Source organism: Bombus flavifrons, chromosome 7 (assembly GCF_040668555.2).
Source record: "Bombus flavifrons isolate JBK064 chromosome 7, iyBomFlav1_principal, whole genome shotgun sequence".
In the NCBI taxonomy this organism is placed as follows: Eukaryota; Metazoa; Arthropoda; class Insecta; order Hymenoptera; family Apidae; genus Bombus; species Bombus flavifrons.
The window spans coordinates 5,280,156-5,302,937 of NC_138448.1; the positions used below are offsets into that span (position 1 = coordinate 5,280,156).

The 22,782-nt window shown below is 35.7% G+C and overlaps 1 protein-coding gene across 3 annotated transcripts in view; it reads left to right on the forward strand.

Moving 5' to 3' along the window:
• alpha-Man-Ia (alpha-Mannosidase class I a) overlaps nt 1–22,782 on the forward strand; it is a 236,157-nt gene that overhangs the window by 205,007 nt on the left and 8,368 nt on the right. For all 3 annotated transcript variants that reach the window (XM_069117723.1, XM_069117724.1, XM_069117725.1), the window contains 5 exons: nt 10,655–10,834; nt 14,715–14,928; nt 20,004–20,228; nt 20,334–20,539; nt 21,418–21,612. In XM_069117723.1, coding sequence (XP_068973824.1) covers nt 10,655–10,834; nt 14,715–14,928; nt 20,004–20,228; nt 20,334–20,539; nt 21,418–21,612 — 1,020 coding nt within the window. The remainder of the gene's footprint in view (nt 1–10,654; nt 10,835–14,714; nt 14,929–20,003; nt 20,229–20,333; nt 20,540–21,417; nt 21,613–22,782) is intronic.

Consider the following 22,782-nt stretch of genomic DNA (forward strand, 5'->3'; position numbering starts at 1 on the left):
TGATACTAAATGCTTACTAACTTCATACAAACTTCGACTACAAGATGATTACTAAGACTAACCGTAGTTTTGTTATAATATTTAGAAAAAGATGCATATGTAGATCTTCGCGTGTTACTCCGTGTTAGGCTCAATTATTAATTATTAGTTATTACTTGCATTTGACTTATCTAAAGGAAATCGGATGTTGGATTCGATCGATACGTTATATCGTCGATTAATGCGCTTGATTTCCTGTTATTCCGTTTCTTTCTTCGTCGATAGATATGACTGGTTTGCAGGAAACATTTCACGCTCCGTCGAAGAGAACTTTTAATTAAAATGTCAGATTCCGCGATGACTCGATGACAATCGGGATCTCTATTCGATCGGTCAGGTGAAAACGATATCTCGATAATCTGTCTCGATGCCTGTCCGTAAACTTTCCGTGTTACAAAAGCGATTTCATTCCGTTGGAAAATATCGAGAAACTTTCAGCTTTATAATATCTCTCCTTTACGTTTATATTCCTTTCTTTTTGTTTGTTTCTCTTAAATATACGGGAAATTCTAGAATCATATACTGTTAATTAGTTCGACGTTATATACGGCATAGAAACCATACAAATGTGATGATAACGTTCCATCTATTATCATATAACGTTGCCAGTAGCTGAGGTTCGTGTATACGTAGACTCATCTGTAAATGTTTATTTTAAAAGAGAGAAATAGCGTAATGTTTGAAAGAGACATAATTTTACCTCGTTCATTTTCTTAATGCGATTGAGCATTTTACTTTTGTTCGTTAAAATAATTCGATATACTGAGAAACATCGTAATTTGTAGAAAAATGTTACGAAAAAAACGAAGTATCGAAGAACCATGAAAATTGGAGGATTAAGAAATTGATTTCTTGGTTGAATGTTAATTGAAGCAAACGAAAAGGGAAAAGGAGAAGGCTGAAAAGAATTCAGAAACTTGTACAACACAGGCAATACCAAGAAATCATTCTCACCGACACAGAAGTAATCTATAAAGGATCATTCTACAATCAATCAAGAAGACAGCAAAGAAATTCATTTCCCGTACCATTAATTATTAACCTCCCCCCCCCCTTAACGAACGTCGTAAATCAAATGCAATGCGCTCGATCAGACAAAAGAGGAACGGCTGATATCATAAAATCTCCTTCGATAAAACAAGACTTTCTTGTACGTACGTGACACGAAGAAATCAAAGGAAAAGAACAGAAAGCGAGAAAAGTGAAAAATCTCTAGCGAGAAATAAAAATTTGGTGACTATGCAGTTTAGCAACTTTTCCCAATTTCGACTATTTTATCCCTGTCCTTTTTCGATGAGCAAAATTTCTTTAATTTCACGTATTCTCGGATCGATTCGCTTTATTCAAAATTGATCGAGAAGGTGATAAGTCAGATGATAATTTTTTAAACGATGCGAGTAATTTTTGAACGATAAAAATTTCCTTTATTCAATCGCAATCCTTCAGAAATCCTAAAATATTACAGTAAATTGATCTGAAACAATATCGTATATTTATTTATTTTCACAAACACCCCATTAGCGACAAAATAACAATTTTAAAAGAATATTCCAGTCAAATAGTCAAAATTGAGAAAAGTCGATGAAATAGAACCACCTAAAATTGGAAAATGAGAAAGTAACGTGGAAAAAAAATAGCAGATTCAAAGGAGAATTTCTGAAGGATAAAAATCGGGTTAAAGGCCACAATCTATACTGTATACACACATACGTATAAAGAAGAGCTATGCTTTCTTTTAACGGAGTATAGGCTTAATAAGAACGTTGCACTATTAGGTCCTGAGTAAACGAGTTAATCCGACACACCTGTCGAACCGGAAAACATAGCAACGTGCAGCAACATCCGATAGACAGGCTGCGTCGAATCCTTTTAACTTAACGACCTCATAAACCAGCCGTTCGCTTGTTACCGTATCGAGCCTCCACTTTTTTTTCTCTCTTCATCCTCTTCTTCGTTCCTTCTCTTTTTACCATCATTTTTCTCCTTCTATTTTTATATCTTCGTAGGGCGTGTAACGGTTGATTACCGAAGGCTCCTGAATCAGAGTTACTTAACGCTAACAACGTTATAGTAATATAATTATTAAAGATACGCTAATATGATTAATTCCTATAATTATTACTAAATCTCCGGAGCCTGGGTTAATACGCGTCAAAAGTGTATAATGATTCTTTGGTTTAATATTAGTTAGGCACGGTAGTCATCGCTGATGCATGTTACCAAAATTTTTAGAGCGATTAAAATAAGATACGTTTCATGGACTAAACGATTGTTAACAGCGCGAGTGACACGGTTAACATTGTCGGAGTAAAAATTGCGATAAAAAATACGATATATTTCCCAAAGATTAAATGTTATGGTGTTAGTATAATTTCAATCTATTGCGGGACAAAATATATGAAATTCACCGGTGGCAGTTAAACCGTGTTAGAAAGTAATTGTATTTTCGTTAATGCGAGAAAATATGAGAAAGAAGAACGTTATTAAACATCTTTTTTTCTTTTATTGTTCCTTATTTGTATTTAATAAGCGCGTTTTGTATTAAAAATAATGTCACCTAAAGTCAAAGGATTAAATAGTTGCAACCAACGATGAAACTGAGCTGACATTTATTAAAAGTTCATGTAAGTACACATCAATCTAAGAGAACAGAAGAAAGAGAAAGATTACAAAATATTTTACATTCTTGTTATTCGTTATTCATATTTGACGAACACGTTTTACGTTAAAAATAGTTAGTCACGCAGGATTAAATAATTATGAACGACAACATCGTTCGTTGGTAACGAACATGCAAGCGTCCTGTCGACGTAAAATAATTGTTATATTATGATGGACATCGATTGTATAATATGTGGCTCCGCTTTCAATAGCCAACATACGAGTTCTCGATTATTGAGATCCAATTTCTGACGTTAGAGACATTACAGAATGAAATTGAATTCTCCCAGTTGCCTGGCAGTTGAGTAACGCGAATTTTAGCATAGTACATTCGCCAAACGATGGCTCGTTATCAAGCATTATGCCTGTAAAATCTATTTCCGCGGAGGCTGAACTATTTACTTCACATATATCATTATAAACTAAAACATTTAATAATCATATATGTAATAATAACAAATTCAATGATAAATAATATTAAAAATCAATATTTAATTAATACGTTAATTCAGAATGTGCAAGAATTATATCGTTTATTCAACTATGCAAATTGAAGCAGATTAATGAACAACATAATTTTACATGAAATGCAACGCGAATTACAGTAGATGCGGCATAATTTTACATGAAATACTGTGTACATCTATCATTCTTCCACTTCGACGCAAATTCATCGGAAAATATAACGAACTTCAGTTATTTACGTTATGAAAGAATGTTAAAATTAATAATAGCAAACTTCAACAACTTATGACCCTGCCTCGAATAGTTGCAAAATGAATGTTACGCAACGTGAAACGAAAGGGATGTTAAAATTGATAACTACGAAATTTAACGACTCTAAAATATTTTACACAGGACTTTCAATTTTTCTGCTTTTCCACATCTTTGAATCTTTCCATAGTTTTATAACGTCTCTTTCACAATTGTGACAAAAATACACCAATCCCTAAAAGGTAGTACAATCTCGTACAAAACATAAAATAGAAGAAACGTTAGAATTAATAATAACGAAATAAAATAAAAGGGATGTCAGAATTAATAATAATAATTAACAATATGTAGTAACTCGTGAATTATTAAGATCAACAATTTTACTTAATTACCTAATTATCTAATTAAACGCCCCGTTTCTTCAATTCTTCCCATTTATTGAACCAAATTTCTCACTATCACGATTTTGAACCTTTGACACGATGAATAACGAATCGTTATGTCTATCGTACTATTCTCTCCACTAGAAAAATTCTTTAAAAAAAAAAACCCCTCCGAAGAAGATTATTACCGATAATAACGAGAGCGATAAGGAGAAGATCGTTTGTAGGCGCGTCGATTTGTTGGAAAGCGCGTATATCACGGAATTGAATGTTCCGATTACTGGAATCATCGTCGAGACTTATATGTAACCTGTTACGAAAGCGATTACGTCTTTCTCCTTGATACCACACCTCTGTCTACAACATCTCGCGTATTAGGATAAACTGCTGCGATTACGACAGGTGGAGCCGGTCGTATTTTGCAATTTTCCTGTCGGGTGCAAGACCGCGCCGAGATGCGGCAAATTACAGCCAACGCTATTTATGACCATCGTACGCACATTTTGTTGCATCACGCCACTTCAGACACCTCGAACTGAACCGATACGCGAAGAAACACCAGTGACTCTCATATCTATCGATACTTTTCGTTTATCTTAAATAATTTATGCGTCAAAAATGTTTTCCGTCATTTGTTTATACGTTGACCGTACGAAGAAATAGAAAGAATGCTGGGAGAAGAGTGAAGGAGGGGAATGCGAGCTCTGTGACAACAAATACATGCGGAAATTTAGGGTACGTGACAAAGAGAGTGTAGAGAATGAGAAAAGGAGAAAGATAGTTGAAGAAAGAGGAAAAGATTGGGCTGTAGACTGGGTGAGGAAATTGGAAGAGAAGAAAGAGGAAAGAGCGAAGAGAGAACGGGTCTCTAGTTAAGTGGGTAAATTAGGCAATTAGGTAAAGATTTATGCATTAGATAACAGATAATAGGCGTACGTAATAGTTAATGAGTAATTAGATAGATGACAGATAGTAGATAGGTAATGGTAAAACAAGGGTAAAATAAGGTTGTACGCGAATGGATGGACCAGCGTGTAAATGATTAAGTGAGAATACAAGACAATAGGGGCAATAATTGTAAATCGAGTTCTTTTATGCCCGGAAGACTGGAAATAAACCATGCTACTACTACTACTGCATTAAACATATTTTATGTAATATATTTACACGTAAAAGATGTCGTATATAATTTATTCATTTCATCTGCTTCTTTTTATTTTAATTTTTAGTATTTCAGATGCAACTTCGACTTGGAAGATTTTTATTATTTGTTTGTACAGTTAAACAAGTGTTTGAAGATTCGTTAGTCGAGTTTGTGAATGGGTGATTACAATATGTTTCCAGTGAAATTCTGTTGTGGAATATCTATGAATGATCGGTCAATTTGTTCGTATATTTGGACAAATCGACAGGTTTTTCGCTTTAAGAATATTTTATATTTGATTTTCATTAAAAGCCAAATTATTGGATCAGTTCTATCGAGAATAATCCTGTTCGATCAATTTCTGAAGTTTTAAACGCTAATTACGTATTCTAGTAGAAAAACTAAAAGATCTAGAAAACATGGGATCGATGAGTTTGTCCGATATACATCAACTTTACCAAAGATAATTATTTGAATATTCTCTATGAAAGATTAAATTTCAATCATCGATTTTAATATTAAAATTGAAAAGTTTTCAAAAAGTGGAATTGATGAGTTCGACCTATATATGGTAGATCGATTCCATCAAGAGTAATCGCTCGATTAATCTTTGAAAAACACTAGTCATATACATATACTGTAGAAAATAGAAATACATCAGTAGAAAAATTACAAAATTTAAGTAAAGTAAAGTTGATAATGTCAATAATATTAATAATAATATAATAAAGTTAATAATGTGGATAAATTTCACTTATAATAAATATCTGATTTCTGAAAATTGAAATGCTAATTATATATTCTTCAAGATCCTGAAATTAAGAAATTTTTAGAAAGTGAAGTTGATGCGTCAGTTCTATACGTTACTGATAAATTCCTCTAATTCACACCCAGCTACACGTGAACAGTGATGGAAATCAGTGTTAAATATGTGGTTGAACTATCGTAAAGAAAAACAGCTTCCAGAGCTTTTATCGCGACGTCAAGTCATAAACGTCAATTAACCGTGATTCTTTCTGTTGAAGAAGAGAAGGTAGCAACAGTCTACATAAGCGCGAAGCATTATTATCCCCTCATCTGTTTCCGATGCTATCTTCATGTTCTTGTTAATTAACACCTATGCGGCCGCTGATTGTAGCCTCTGGCAGCTCCAAGAACGTATTCATGCGAAGATCTATCGAGAACGCCAACAAAAACCTGAAGAACCGTTTATACGTTTATGCATACTCGCATTTTTTGTCACGTTACTCAATGATACGAAAAATTTTACAAAACATTCTTCTTCTTTGATAATAAACTATGAAAACTACTAAATATATTAAAAATAATAGTATAATTTTTAATATCTTTTGATAAAATGATTGTTTCATATTAATGTAAATATACATTTTATACGTTTTCATAAATTTATCATAATCTATACAATTTATATAAGTTACGGTAAGTTTATAAAAATATTGAAGGCTGAACAATTTATATAATACACGAACGAGTTTACTAATTCATAGTAGTAAGTAGATTCAGTCGATAGGATTTTAACTAGTCAGACACTGGTCAAGATATTACAATTTTATTTGCATTCTGTCCCTAAGTTTCCTTTCGTTCTGTCGGAAAGTTCTAAAAATAACGTGGAACCTACCATTTGAAAAAAGAAATAATAGTACGATCCTCGTTCCCCAAGCTGCAGTTTCACCCTTCTCGTGTTGTTCTCAACAGTAATTTTCAGATTCCTAAATTTTAAAAATTAGTTCAACTTTCGAAAATTCTATGCTCTAAAATACATGCTATTGTCTCTGTACAATTATTACCTTAAGAGAATATATAATTACAAAAGACTGTACTTTAAAATACTTGAGCAAATATAGCCGGAAATGAGCGAAATAAAGGGAGAGGCTACAATTTTCCAAGGCGTTGAGCAACGAGATCAATCTGGAAAACGGAAACAGAGTTCCAAAGGAGAACGTAAAGCAAAACGGCTGCAGACAGTTGGTAGCTGTGAATAACTTCATAACTCTCTCTAAACTAATAATAATCTTAGCTCATTAAACACAAGCTGGAAACTTAATCGCCGAATTTCCGCCGCCCCGCAAATGTCTGTCCTCGCGATGCACAAAGCCGGATGCGCAAGTTTGCTGGAAACTTTAAATCTCACGTGTTTATCGTATCCTCGGTGTATTCGCCAACCCATCGGAATTGGGTTTTCTATGGTAAAATAATGTATCGAGCAAACACGCGTTATAAACTTACTAACTTGATTGTACTACGCTGCGTTCGAAGTTGTCTATGACTTGTACGAAATTAATTAATTAATTAATTAAGTAGTGTTACGAAAACACAGTCTCATTTATAATTTCGAAATGTTATTGAAAAAAGTGTACAACGCAACGTGTATATACATTGCTAGATCGAGTTAATATTTAATTCTCTTATCGATTTCGGTCACATTATCGTTGAAGAAATTCTTTACTTCGAAGGTCCTCTAAGGTTAAAAATTAAAAATGATAAAGACGATAATATCTTATAGATATTATTTTTTTAATATACTTTATATGCAGTTACGTTGCTTTAATATATTTATTATCGACGAAAGTTTCGCGTTCGAAGATAGTTTTCGACACTTTTTAAAATCTTTCTAAATTGCGTCACGTACGAAGCAAGATTGACAGTATTTCTGAAGAAATCGAATGTAAAAGTTTCAACGAGACAAAATAGAAATTAGCTTTCTAAGATCGTAAGCGACGGTGATTCCGTCATTCGAAAGGCGTAAATTCGTTGTAAATTCGACACGAAGGTGTTAATTTGTATTAATTAGAAGTTAGTTGTAAAGAAAAACAATTCGGTGTAGTCCAAATTGAGATGCTTCTTGTAGCCTCGGTCTTCTGCAACCTGCGTCGCAGACGTGTTTCGCATAATGATCGAACGAGTCGCGTGCATTCTAACTAATTCGTAATTCCTTCGGTCCATTCTAGTTTCTTTGTCAATTCCCAAATATTTCTGTTAAAAAATTAATCAAATATGTTATATTTCATATTCATTTGCTCGATATATAAATTATTCTAAGAGGTCTTTTTTCTAATTTCATAATTTTCAATTTGTATATCGTATATATTAATGTACACTTATTTTCAGTAGATATAACCAGAATACCGGAATTGCCTATTCTTTGCGTCAAAGAAAGAAAGAATAACGCTAAATCAAATCTTACGTCTATTTTCAATCCATTATAAAACCATACATCATTTTCTATAGTTTTATAATGCATTTACGATTTTATAATGGTTTTATGATTGTCGATGTATCGCAAAACTATGATAACTTTCACTCGATAGTTGCTTCTTACGCCAAATGAAATATTATATTTTCTTTTGTAAAATAGGACATAAATATAACTAGAAATATGTAAGAAATGTGGCTGCCTTTTTATCGCTACAATCTCCTCGATTATCGAAAGAATTTATATTAATTTAAAAATTCCTTTCTTTTGTTCGCCACTGTATCTACTTGCTACATTAATACAAGGTGTATCCTATACGTGTAATGATAAATCATTGTCTCGAGATATTCGATCAGCTACAGAAACTCGCCTCTTTGACGAGACCATTTCCACGCATAATGATTATTTACATCGAAGAGACGGTGGACGAGGAGAAGAAAGGCGAAAAGAAAAAGGAAAATGAGAATGGTACTTAACTAAAGAGCGTCTGGAAAAGTAATTGCAAGGTTCGCAATTGCCAGGGTGAGTGGCGGACAGGGCGAAGACAAATTATCGAGTATTCGCTGTAATTAAACTTAATACTTCAGCGTTAAGTATGCTATTAACGACGTTGCGTTGCCGCAAAGGCGCAGTAGCATAATCCCTACGAGCTTCTCGTACGTTCCACGTACGTAATACAGTTCGCATGGTTTCTCATCAACCTCGCGATAAGCTTCATAAATTTTTTCCCAGCTGAAAACACCGGCCCAGTCTTCTGCAGCAACGTCTGTTTTAACTGACAACAAATTACGCTAGAACAATTCCGCTGAATGCTAAAACGTTCTCGCAGTCTTGCAAATCTTTTTTCAGCTTTTGCAAACGGTAATTAAAATTTTTATGCAGTTGTTCCCCTAACTGGAGCATGTGTGTATTATCGTTTATGAGAGGCTGAATATGTTATATCATTTTTAAGGAAAGAATAGGATAGTTGTTCTGTTGTCGTGCGTTTAAATTGTTTACAAAGAAACTTACCAATGTTGTATTATCATAGTCACGATGTGACATGTGTTAAATTTAATATGTTATTAGATATTCTATTATGATTAAAATGTAAATTAAGTAATATAATTAAATACATGCTAATACGTAGGTTTCAATTATTACTGTTTGAATTTAATACGTTAGTAAATATTCTGTTTTAATTAAAATGAAAGTTAAGTAGTATAATTAAATACACTGCGATATATAGGTTTTAGATATTACGGTAGTTTATCTATCAGTTAAAAAAATGTTTTAAGAACTAACAAGTTCTTGGAAATTCAAGAATTTTCCAAGATGAAGATGATAAAATCCAATATATATTTTTATTCTATATATTATATTTTATTTATATAATATATTGTGTGTCATGTATTAATCTCCCTTGAAATGGATCTCTATCAAGATCTAAATTATTTTTATCCGTGATTTTATTTAGCGAATATTGGTGTGATAAAGAAAATTATGTTTTTTAGTATCTTTTTATAATTTCATTCGATGGAATAAATCATTCGTATTTTTAGCAATGAAATCATGAGAAACTAAGCAGATTTACATTTCGTTATTTAAAGACCCAAGCGAGAAAGCCACGCGTATGGTGTTGTGTACACCCCCATTAGTAAGGAAATGGCTAAATACGACGTGAAATGTAAGCAACATGAGTTAATGGAAACAAGCAAAGGGAAAATATACAGAGCAGAAGGAAACAGTCTGATTTCACAAATCCATGTTGTATGAAACCATAGCTGAACACCAGGACTCAGGTGTGCAAACCAACTCGGATTTTCCCTTCCTTTTCTAATACTTCCAGTACTATTTCAATTTTGTTTGAAACCAACTTTGAAACCGAGAAATATAGAACTATTACTATAAAACTTTAATCTCCTTCTGTATTTAGCCACCGACGTGAAATAACACACTTGTATTACATGTATTGACACTGATTACGTATTACGTGTATTGACATACACTTGTATTGACATTACTTTGATAATCGATCTTCGAAATTGTAACACAATTGCACAGAATCATATTGTACCAAGTGAGAATCCTTGGATCACTTTCAGTCACTCGCATAGCTAACAATTTTCTCGAATTTTCTCTGAACTCCTCTTCTTCAAACTGATCTCTAAAATCGCAATTTCGATCAGCGTTACGTTGTTTTAAACATAGAAACAATGACTTTAAAATTGTAGAATTCGCTCGTTACGCGAAATCTTACAACAGCCTACGCCCAATAAAATCTTAAAATCGTAAACTCGAGTTAATCGCAAATTAATCTAAATTAGTCTTAAAGCGAGCGAAATCGGAGAAAACCACAAACGCTGAAATCGAAGCTGCAGAAACGAACAAAATCAAACCTGCCCGCTCGTCGCTACACTTTCATATCTGGCAGCCAGCCAGTCGAATTAGCCTCTTTTCCCTTTGCAGCAACGTTAGACCTGCATTAATGAAACCGTATTCTTGTTCTTTTTTTTCCAGAACTCGGAAATATCCCTCTTCGAGACGAACATTCGTTTCATGGGAAGCCTGCTGGCGTGTTACGCTCTCACCGGGGACGTGATGTTCCGGGATAAGGCGGCTCAGCTCGGCGAACGGATGTTGCCCGCTTTCCAGACGGAAACCGGAATTCCTCATTCCCTCATCAATCTCCATACCGGGGTAAGTTCGGGGATTTCGCGGTTACGGCGTCGGCCACGGTGCTGACAACGGCATGTTTTAATGTTAATTATTTCTGACGTGACCGTACTGGCGAAATTTACGCCTCCCCTGAAATATTCACCGCGGCCAGAAACGAAGGATTAACGACGCCGATTGCCGGTGAAACGTATCGCGGGAAATTTCGCGGGACGGAAACCTGCTGCCGTCAGAACTCTTCAGAGCTCGGAACGTACAGGGAGACGCCTTTTACAGTGATTCCCTTTTGGCGCTTTCGCGTTGCTTGAACTTTGTGTGATTAATGTTGGTGGGATTAGGAGTTTCGCGGGAATTGCGAACTAGAGAAACGCCGAGGTAGATGTTAGGTTCGGTTCGCCAAGTGCTGGTGGTCGAAGTTGAAAGGAGCGTGTGGAGAATGAGAGAGGGGCAAGTTGGCAAGTCGCGAACCAGAGAATTTGGATGGTGGCAGGTGAGAAAGCAGAAATGGAAAATTGGATGTTTGGAATTGGAAATTGACAATTCGAAGCGCGGATACGAATCGACGGTCCAAAGTTAAAAACGTTTGCTGTTAGAAAAGTGAAAAGCGACGATTGGGAGTTGAAGATTCGAGGTTGAGCATTGTTATTCGAATGGTGGAAGTTAAAAATTGAAAGTCCAAAGTCGATCATTGGATATTTAAAAGCGGGAAAGTAACAGTGGAAAATTGGAAATTGGTTATTGGAAGATCCTGTGGAAGAAACTGACGATCGAAAATAGATTCAATTTTGAATTTGAACTGAAATCTAAAGAATCAACTTTAAATACTGTGTTAACTTTATCAACTATGAGTTGAAAGTTAAGACTAAAATATTGAAATTTCAAAATCAAAAAGTCACAGTTAAAATTTAAAAATTTGTAAAAAATTAACAAGTGAAATACTGAGAGCTACCAATTAAATATCCCAATTAATAAGTCAGTAGTAATTGTCAATGAACCATTAATAGTCAAACATGAATAACCTTTGCTTAATTAATAATTAGAAATGCAAACTCTTAAACTCAAAATTTAGCCAAACTTGCCTACATCTGTTAAACTCTCTTTCCTCTCAAAAAATTTCGCCAAAGAAGAACGCAAATCTCACGCTGTACAATCAGATAATAAGAAGGAAGGAAAGATGTGGCACTTACATTTCAATAAATTCGTTTTTCTTTCTTTCATGAATAATCATACATGCCCGCGACAACAAAAAAGAGTCGAAAATATGTTTAGCAAAGGCGGTAACTTCTTGATGGTTTTTTTCACACGCATTAGAAACGAGAGAAAAGTACATTCGTTGGTTTAAATGAAACGATTCCAGCAAGTCACGTTCGCTAAAGTGACGAGCCAGAATTAATATGCAAATTCTTAATTGGACGAATAATGGAGCCGCATTATTCCGGTGTTCCATCACTTTGTTCATTTCATTATATTCTTCCAACTTTTTTCCTTACTTTGGTCGTCTTTCTACTTTGAACTTTCTCTTATCATTCTTATATTAGGTTGATCTATATGAATCATCGTTTCCTTAAAATTTAAATTTGGCGCGCTAGCACTGTACATTAAATTTTATCCTATCATGAATTATTATCGAACGCGTCAGAGGAGAAAAAATATGCTATAAATCATGTATCATATTGGTAATATATTATACATATATCGTACATTATAAAGATGGATGTAATATTAAACATTGTGAAGATTTTGTATAAAAATGTTAAAACTCCATACGAGTTTTTGATTTCATATAAGTTTAAACTTCATATAAGAAAATCATAGGATTATCCTAATTCTCTGGATCTCTTAGGCATTGAATATGCATGATTTATAGAAATGTTTGTAATCTTTAATGTTGGTTGATAATTGATTGCGTATTTAAATTTGGAAAATGTATCACGAAAATTCCTGAAAACGTACGCTCAGCATTTGGAGAAGATGAAAGGCAGTGTCTGTTCAGTTCAGATAATTTTTTAATTTAAAAATTATTTTATAAACGTATGTAAAATACAAAAAGACTTAGGAAAATTCACAATATCGTCATTTTACGAACATCGTCGTAAATTATTTCTGTAACATTATTTTTTCCCCGAATCTCCAATTTCATGTTTCACTATTTCTCCTTGTTTTTTCCAAAACTAGGATTTTCGTCCCACGTTCGGCGTGGCAGTTCAAAGTTTTGACTTTGAAAATCTATTTGTTTTATCTTTAACCTGTAATATTCTAGCTTCACCGGAGTCTTTCCCTCTACGCCCATTTTCGTTGCCCTTCGATCCAATTTTTCCGCACCGAGCGACACGAATACCGGTCCCGACGGCTTTTTCCCATTCTCCCTATGGACTGCTGTAACACCGTGAAAACCATGGCTCGCGAATTCGGCTGGGAAACTTCGTCACCCTGAATGGAAATCCGGCTGAAACTGTTTTGTTTCACGCGACACGAAAAGTGCACTAAATAAATGTCGAAATTAAATTCGATCTCTTCTATGCCAAGCTACCGAAAAATTTCAATCAAGAAAACTATTTCTTTTTTCCTTTTTTATTTTTTTTTTTTTTTTGTGAAAATCTAATTTAAGGATATATCGAGTATGCGTTAAATATACAAGTTTATTTCATTGTTAGCTCTTTTTATCTTAAAAAAATGAATCATTTTGATTGGAGTTCTTTTTATTCCAAAAAAAAAGTGAATGATTTTCTACAATATACCAAAGAAAAATTTACGTAATTACAATAGTATTACAAATTATCTCTCTGTAACACCATATGAGTTGAAATTTGTATATCCATAACTGTCGATGTTCTTAACATTTTGTTTTATTCGCTTCATCACTGTGCCGTTACATCTTATTAGCATACCATTATTTTCACACAAAACAATCTTCAACACTTATTTTCTATAACACCTGTCAATAACAATTACTAGTTTCTATTCTATAAATATCCACAATTTCTATAGCACATATTTCTAACAAGCATCAATCTCTAGATCTCAAAGTAAAATACCAGACTATGATTAATCACAACTCTTTTCACTCACAATCAAATTCAAATTCGAATCACTGATAATTCTACTCTCTCGTAATCGAGCAAAACGCACTTAACAATCGTCAATTTCTACATTCCGAATTAAAATTACAAGACTGAACCAATTATAATCGAACAAAATTCTGATTACAGAACGGTTAAATCTAACAAAAGTGTGTAAAACCAACGATACCTTAAAATCACAATAATTTTATCCTATCAGACAACACCGAGATAGAAAGCAGAGTTTCACCGTTAGATTTCCCGGTCGATTTTTCGCGAGGCAATCAGCGATCGTTTCTTTCCATATCCCGACGACCTGCCACTGAAAATTCGATTAAATTTCGCACCGGTAACCGAACGTTTTCATTATTACGGTGGCTGGTGGTAATTTCCGTGGCGTAGGTTAATATTTATCTTCGCTGGCGAATAGAACGAAGCGTGTTCGTTTCGCGAAGCTTTGCAACCATCTCTATAAACACGGTCGGTGGCCGTCTTTGTTATTTCGTTTAATTGGATCCGTTTGATTCGATCGCGGCCGACTTTCGTCGCTGATTCTGCCTATCTTGCAGAAATATTACCTTCCTTCTCTCATTTCTACCTTCGTCTCGGGATTTATCATCACGATACATAATTAATTTCTCCGATTATCTTTGGGTAATTTTAATTTTTTTAATCACTATCAAATAATTTTAATCTTCAAAAGATAGAAAGAATGAGACTCTAAACCTTACCACCACCATCGAACATAGATTATAATGGAATTTTCTGGTGAACGCTAGTGCTAGGGTTAAGGATAAATAATAGCGAGGACTAACGGAGACGATGTCTCATTGGGAAATTTTCAGGCGAGCAAGAATTATGGCTGGGCGAGCAGCGGGTGCAGCATCCTCTCCGAAATTGGCACGATGCATCTCGAATTCACCTACCTCAGTGACATCACGGGCAATCCGGTTTTCAAGAGCAAGGTCGAGAACGTAAGGAAAGTGTTGAAGAACCTGGAGAAACCGAAAGGACTCTACCCCAACTATATTCACCCGAAGACTGGGAAATGGGGCCAGCGTGAGTTTTTTTTTTTTTGTTTCATTATTATTTATTCGTCCAGAAAGATTTTTCATATACCGTAATATTTGTTCCTTCGAACCAAAAAATTCGTTCCTTTCACATTTTTGCGTATCATTAAAAGTAACGGATATATCACCTTGTAACAGAATTATTTGGGCACCCTGTATATATACTGAATTCCAATTTCCGTTTCTTTCACCGTACGTGTCTCTATCTGTGTGTTATTCCTCAAGCAACCCACGCAAGAAACCCAACCACTTAATAACAATAATAAATCTTGGTCATACTTGGTACCCAGCATCTCCCGAGTAATCCCATTGCCGCGTTACTTAAATCATTATCCGCATCAATTCCAGCGGCAACGATCGGTTTGCTGGCAAAAACACCAGGTTAATTATTCTTCTCATGCTACATCGCACCTTCATAAATTTCACACGTACCTAATAAGAGAACTATCTTTCAGAGAACCACCGGTAATTCTCACGGTGGGACGTGAACAAAACGACCAGGCATGCGCGAACACAGTTTCACGATAAAATCATTCAACCCGCGAGCGATCGTCAAAATGTATCCTCGATCAATATGAAAGACGGAAAAGAAAAAAATAATTACGGAAATACGAACCACGTGAAAATTATCTGGATCCTTCTCGATGTATATAGTTCAAATGAAAGCTACAAAAATTCAAGAAAGCTATCATTTTTACTATTTCTTTTTATTCTGTTTCGTTCTTTGTGCCATTTCTTTCTTCGTTGAATCAAAAATATCCAGTCGCTATTTAATACGTTTTACACAATTTAATCGAGGAGATAAAAGATACGAGGAAGCTTAAATATTTTGACATATTTTGAAAAATATGAAAATGCTTGGTAGAGTGTTTCAATAACGAAGAATAATAACGTTACTGCTAGTCTCTATCTTGAAAAATGTACATCTTCGTAATTACCTGCGTCAAATTATTAAAATTCTAACGATACTCCCTTTCGTCCGCTAAATTCCATGGAAATGAACAAAACCGTATTTCCCGAACTATCAGTCGATCTTCAAACGCACTTCGCCGCACAATACCAAAGAAACTACTCAAACAACAAAACTAAAAGGTGATGTTTTGATCAGACAAAAAGAATCACAGAGAAAAAGGAGACCAAGTTTAAACGCGTAAAAAGAAGGGAAAAATTCGAGACGTGGAATAACGATGGATGTCGGATGTAAATGTAGCCGATGCTTTATTACTGTAATTTCATTTAATAAATCTTCACGCGTCCGGAGAATTTCGGGCAAAATAGATTTTTAATCTGACGGCTATCAATTATATCGGTGGAATAGTTTCGATGGCGACAGTGGCCGAGCAGAGATGAGAAGAGGGGGGCAACGAGAAGCGAGAAGGTGTCGACCCTGTTCCACAAGCAGCCACCGGTGTCCTTAGTTTCCTTTTGTGCTTCCGTCGCCTTCCGAGGAGAAGGTTGCCTCTCATGGCCGGCACTCTTTGCACCGTCTCCCCCGAATATCGCATTTATCATACCGTGCATCCCCTCGGGTGCTAAATCCTCCTCTTCTCCCGTTGTTCCGCCGACTTCGTGCTCCTCCTGTATTTTCCTGTCGCGCGTATGACGATCCCTGACGAATATTTATCATCGTCGTGGAACCGACCATCGCCATCCTTCGCGTTTCTTCTCAAATCCTACGGTTCTATCTTTCCTCTTCGTCTTCTTCCTTTTTTCCCCTCTTCCTCCTTCTTTGTCCTTCCCTTAGTTTTCCTCTTAGTTTTCACTCTGCTTGCTTTTTCGTTTGTATTCTTATCATTGCACGTCTTGCACGTTGCGATTCTTCGTTCATCCAAGTTCCGGATTCATCCAAGCAACCATCGAGTTTCGAGTCTCTTTAAATTTACGACTCTATCGATTGGTGAGAAGCGAATCATTTTATCGCAAGAACAAGGTTTTGGTCAAATAAAAGATGTTTGAAATATACGATGTTTCGTCATACATCGTACATCGGATTGGCTTTTTCTTTTTTTGTATACTCGTCTCTATTCGTCTTTTTCATTGGGTCTTCTCGTTCATCCAAGCAGCCATCAAGCTTCGAGTCTCCTTAAATTTATGGTTCTATTGAATGTCGAGCGTCGCGAGGCTACTTCCAAGAGGAAACTTGGGCCAACTAATTACCCGCTCAGCTTGTATTCTACCCTTCTGATATCTGAATGGCCAACGAGCAGCTGCGAATCAGACCCTTCCTTCGAGTATGCTTTTGTATTACGTTCTTTGAACACATTTTCCGATATTGATGATTTGCGATGCTGCGATCAACGATGAAGGAATGTAGATTAGGTGGACGTAGCACGAAGTTCACGAGTTTCGAATATTTGCGATGAGAAATGTTTTCAGTGATTCTGTGCGTGAATCATCGGGTAGTTGTCGTTTTTAACCCTATCGCGGTTCTCCAATTTTTTAATTTCAATCTTGTTCCCATTTCGGCGTACAAATTAGGTTTGCTATATTTGAAGTAAACGTCTATAACGTAGAATTATATGCAACAATGTTTTCATATTTTACTCAAACTTGAGATATTTTTTAATGCTAGAAGAACACAGTTGGGTCGGAAATGACTGAAAGAACACAGAACACAGAATAAGATATGTATCTTTCGTTTTATTTCTATGTAGCTATCACGATTAGCGTAGATCTGTTCATTGATTCGTACGATTTAATAAATCTACAAATTTACATTTCCTATACATGGTTCGTGCAATTTTACCCCAGGATTTGTAAAGTTCAAGTACTACAATTGAGTTTCTCTCAATGACTGGACTTCCTTCGCTGAGACTCCGTTAGAAGCTAAAGAGAATTATTCTGATGTTTCTGCAGTTCTGTTGTAAAGAACGTCTAAAACAGAAAGGAGGACTAAATAAGAGAACAGGAAAGAATAATACGTTTCATCCAGAAGTCTGTTAGTGGTTTGAAAAAGGCTATTTATTTAATAATTTCGTGCTTCAAACGTAGAGACAATGTAGCTTAAGTTGAAAGAAATATTCGTAGAAATTAGATGATTAGAGAATATTCTAGGATACACGTGAATGACACACGGTTGGATAAGCAGTAATTTTCTATTTAGTACAGTATATACTTTAAATATCGATTTCCTGTTTAATTATTTAATATCTAGTTCAAGAACCTAATTGAAATTTTCCCTCCTGACAAAAGTATTCAATATCTACCTCGAGTATCTAATTGAAATTTCATTTCCTATTATATTATCCGATGTATCTATTGCAAATATCTAACTGAAATCTTATTTCCGAAGAAATTTACTTTTCTGGAACATTAACGAAATGGAAGCTTCTAGATATTATAGTGAATAAAATTGCAATGAACAGCATCGAAGATGAATAAAAATAAAGCAGGATATGCATCCAAAACACTTAACCTTCCCTGTTAAAGTTATCCATCGGATAAAACAGTTCAAACTTCATACATCCCACGAATACGTAGAAACCTGCACCAATCTGCCAATATCGTGCCTCGAATAAAATGTTCGAGGGGAAATAAAACCAATAAAAAATCCTGCTCATCGAAACCTCATTTAAAAGCGCTTAAACTTTCTCTAATAAAATTAACCATCGAATAAAATATTCGAAACATCGTATTTCCAATAAATGCATAAAAACCCACGGTCTATCGATATCAACCGTCAAATGAAATATTAGTAATGGAATGAAATCAATCAGAATTTCAACACGTTGAAATCTCGTCTAAAAACACTTAGCTTCCCTCTATTTCGATTGCAATCGTCTCCCCTCGCGTTTCTCTTGCAGCATGAAGAACAAAAAGGGGTTGCAGGAAAACGAAAACGCTCGATGCTCGCAGCAGCCACGAACTGCAGAAGAAGAGTCACGAGAGTAAAACCGCCCGAGCTTTTTCTTTGTCCCGTGCCCTCTCTCAGACGAGTTGTCGGAGTAGCCCTCTTCTTCGTGCAAAAACCTCGCGGATATTCGCGTGCAAATGCCAGCCTCCACTATCTTCCGTACCTTCGAGGACCTGTAGAGCTTGAGTGCTCGACCATTTCGCCGTTCGCTGTCGTAATAAAGCACCACTCTTCGAATCGTCGATTTCAACGAACGATTTCCAGCGTAGGTCGTCCCTCGGCGTTATTAATCGCTATCTCCTTTGAAAATCCGATTGCTTTGAACAACGATTATACTGGAGAGTCGCGAAGTCGTTGAATGGCGTTCTGTAACCGTCGAAGGGTATCGGTGTTCGTAAATACGATGAGAAAGCTGCTTCAAAGTAATTGTCTCGTTGGCTGAAAGTGGCTGGAAACGCTTTCTTCGCCGGTTTGTCCGCTTCGTTTTCCAGTCGAATGGAAAGCCGCCTCGGTGGAAAGCTGAGAATTATGAAACTGGCTATACAGTCGCGCGGCATGGGGATGTCTTCTTGACTGTTATTAAAATGGAAACCCTGTCGACAGGAATCCAGCGGATTTTCGACGTAGCTTCTTTATCTCGCCGCTTTTGAAACGTGTAATGAGCTTAAGAGGAGTCGCGAGATGGATTTTCGAAGTTGTCTTAACGAACTTGCTCTCTGGACTTGACGAATTTATCTGATTATGCCAGACATAGGATATAATTGAATCTCCGCCTTATGGAATTAAATTGCGTATTTCTATTATCTTATTTCTAGCATTCGCTTTAATTGCTTTTTCGAGCATAATCTTTAGAATGTACTGGCTATGATTATTTTAGTACAAGTTCTGTAAAGACAGTAATGCGTTTGATCAGTTTCGCCAAAAACGGATACATTTGTCGTCTGGTTAATTAACAATTCACCGAATCTTAATAAAGAAAAGGCACGAAAGGAATAAATAAGTTTACCATCTTTTTATTTCCGAAATAAAACACAACAATTTTCATTATAAGAAGTTGCCAAAATTGCTATATATAAAAATATTAAAAGCGCCAGAAGGATGGATAGCGACAAATAAAAGATCTGTAAATGATACGACGATGATAGAACGTAAGGAAATTGGGAATATTCCAAGTCGGATTGACGGACGTTTGTTTTCTTGTCGAATCACAGATCACATGTCGTTGGGAGGTCTCGGTGACAGTTTCTACGAGTATCTGTTGAAAGCGTGGATTCAGTCCGGCAAAGAAGACGTCGAAGCCCGACAAATGTACGACGAAGCGATCGCAGCTATAGATCAACACATGATCAAGACATCACAGGGCAAGCTGCTCTACGTGTCGGATTTAAAATATGACAGGCTCGAGCATAAAATGGGCCATCTGGCGTGTTTCGCTGGTAAGTTTTGAAACAAACTTCTTTTATTCCTCCGTTTAAGCTGATACCTCTTTCTAAAAAAAAAACAAAAACGTATTTTTACAAAATTGGCCTGTCTGTCTCCAGGTGGCATGTTTGCATTGGGAGCGAAAACCCAGGAAAACGAACTGTCTGAGAGATACATGACGATAGCCGCTGGTCTAACCAACACGTGCCACGAATCCTACGACAGAAGTTACACGAAACTCGGCCCGGAAGCCTTCCACTTTATCGAGGGTAACGAAGCGAAGAGTTTAAAGAACGGCGAAAAATACTACATTCTTCGGCCAGAGGTAAGTTCTATTCATACAAATTTGAATCAACGTACTTGTTTATCGATCAGAAGCTACATAAATAAATAATGGAAACATCGAGGTGCGGAACATATCGATATGAATTTTCTATTGACTCGTTGAATGCTCATTAAAATGTAATAATTAAACGGTGGAAGATGTACGTGTTCTTTGTGCATTTAATTTGAATATACTCTTCACATCGTTTTCGTAATTTTTTAAATCTGTTCAGATTTTTCAACCATTGATTCTTATATGATACAATTTAGATAAACATCCTGTTTCTTTCGTAATTTGTTTTCCAATTATACACTTGGCTCAACAAGCTGTGCGTTGGCCCTAAGGATTTCTTGTTGTTTGATTTACCGTTTGTGGCAAAATTTTTAAAAAGTAACTCTTTATTAAATGCGTTACTTTCTGCATACGCAATATGTTTCTCGCAGTACTAGAAAATCAAAAAGTTGAACGATACATCCACGAATTTAAGAAACGAAATTTCTATCCTATTCTTGTCTGAAATCTGATAAATGCCAGCTTCAAACACAGCTTCAAGGAATTAAAAAAAACAAGATCGACATCCGAACGATTTCCATCTTGATTAAAAGTACAAAATCTACTTTAAAAAACGAGCATCTGTTTGATCCATTTTGTCCACGAGTCTATCATTAAACGAAAAAAAAATCCGTAGACGAGTATGACTCGATGACAAACAAAAAAACGATCAAACGAAGTAGACAGAAACATTTTAGCATTTGTTTCCGGGTGTTTCCACCACCGGTAATGAAAACTGAAGTATTCAATCCGTTCTTTTTCGCGTGACTTGCCAGGACAAACACAGGCTGTTTGCCAAATTCCGAGGTAAAATATTTTTCTTTCAGACCTTCGAATCGTACTTCGTGATGTGGCGGCTGACAAAGGATCCGAAATACCGTGAATGGGGCTGGGAAGCTGTTCAAGCGCTCGAGAAATACTGTCGCGTTCCAGGAGGCTTCACTGGACTTCATAATGTTTACTTGGTCGATCCTCCGCAGGACGACGTGCAACAGAGCTACTTCTTCGCCGAGACGCTCAAGGTACTATGATTTTTACCGTTATTCCTTTCCTATTTCCAGCCAAACTTCTAGCATACGTTGCAGAATTTGAGAAATATTCTTTACTTACTGTAGCGTTTCATAATATAATTATTCTATAATTAGTCTATCTAGCCATATTTTAGTCACGAAAAACACTGAGCGAACGTTAATGCATTGGAACGATAACCTTTATTTTAAAGATAAATGCGATAGGTATTGAATCTACAATTTATAGATCGTGCCAGGAGAAGATGTGACGTAAAACCGAAATGAAAAAAAAATTGTATAACGTGAAATTACATCCTATAGGATTTTATACGAAGAAGAGTATTGTACGATTAATTTATAATATTGCACGATCTGTGTATCCAATGGTGTTAATCAGAAGTGGGGAAAGGAAAATTTACAGAAGTATCTTGTTACGCAATTATTTCGAAGACATTTGTTTCTCCTATTACATAATTATATGTAATTATTGCAATAGGAAATTGTACAATTTAATAGCAATACAGATTGCTAATTAATTGAAAGTAGCAGTTCAAATTGTTGGTAGTAAAGGACCGGTACTAAATATGTACGACATTATTATCGAGGAATAATATGCAATAAGAAATATAAAGAAAAATAATAATAACAATCGTCGTTTCTGCGACTCAATATAACACATTTATTTTCCACTTCGCAGTTTAAACCTGCTAAGAATCCCAACTAAACGTCGTTAACGTTGCTATCGCCACGATATCTCACAATCTGTTCCCATTTTCCTAAACGTTAACGAACGTTTTCTTGGTCGTTACGCCGTTTACGTCGCGTTCACAAATTTTCATTTAATCTTCTGCCGAGAACCGCATGGCCGATGAAACATTTTTCGAGCGTTCGCAACGCGTTTAAAATTGCATTATCCGGGGCGTAGCGTGGCCGCGTCGTTAACTTCCGGTTAAAGGGAGTGAAACGCGAGAATTTTCACACGAGCATTGCAACCGTTGCACAAAAATTAAACGATCAGAGGCAAGAGCAAGGGACCTGCGTCTGGCAATTATCGGTTAGAACGACGACTACGCTAAGAAGTTAATCGACTTGTTAACAGTTTGCTTGATTGCTACTTCGAATTTCTCGAGACTCGTTGGCTCTCGGAAAAATCTCATTAGCTGGTTGTTATTTCAAAGCGAC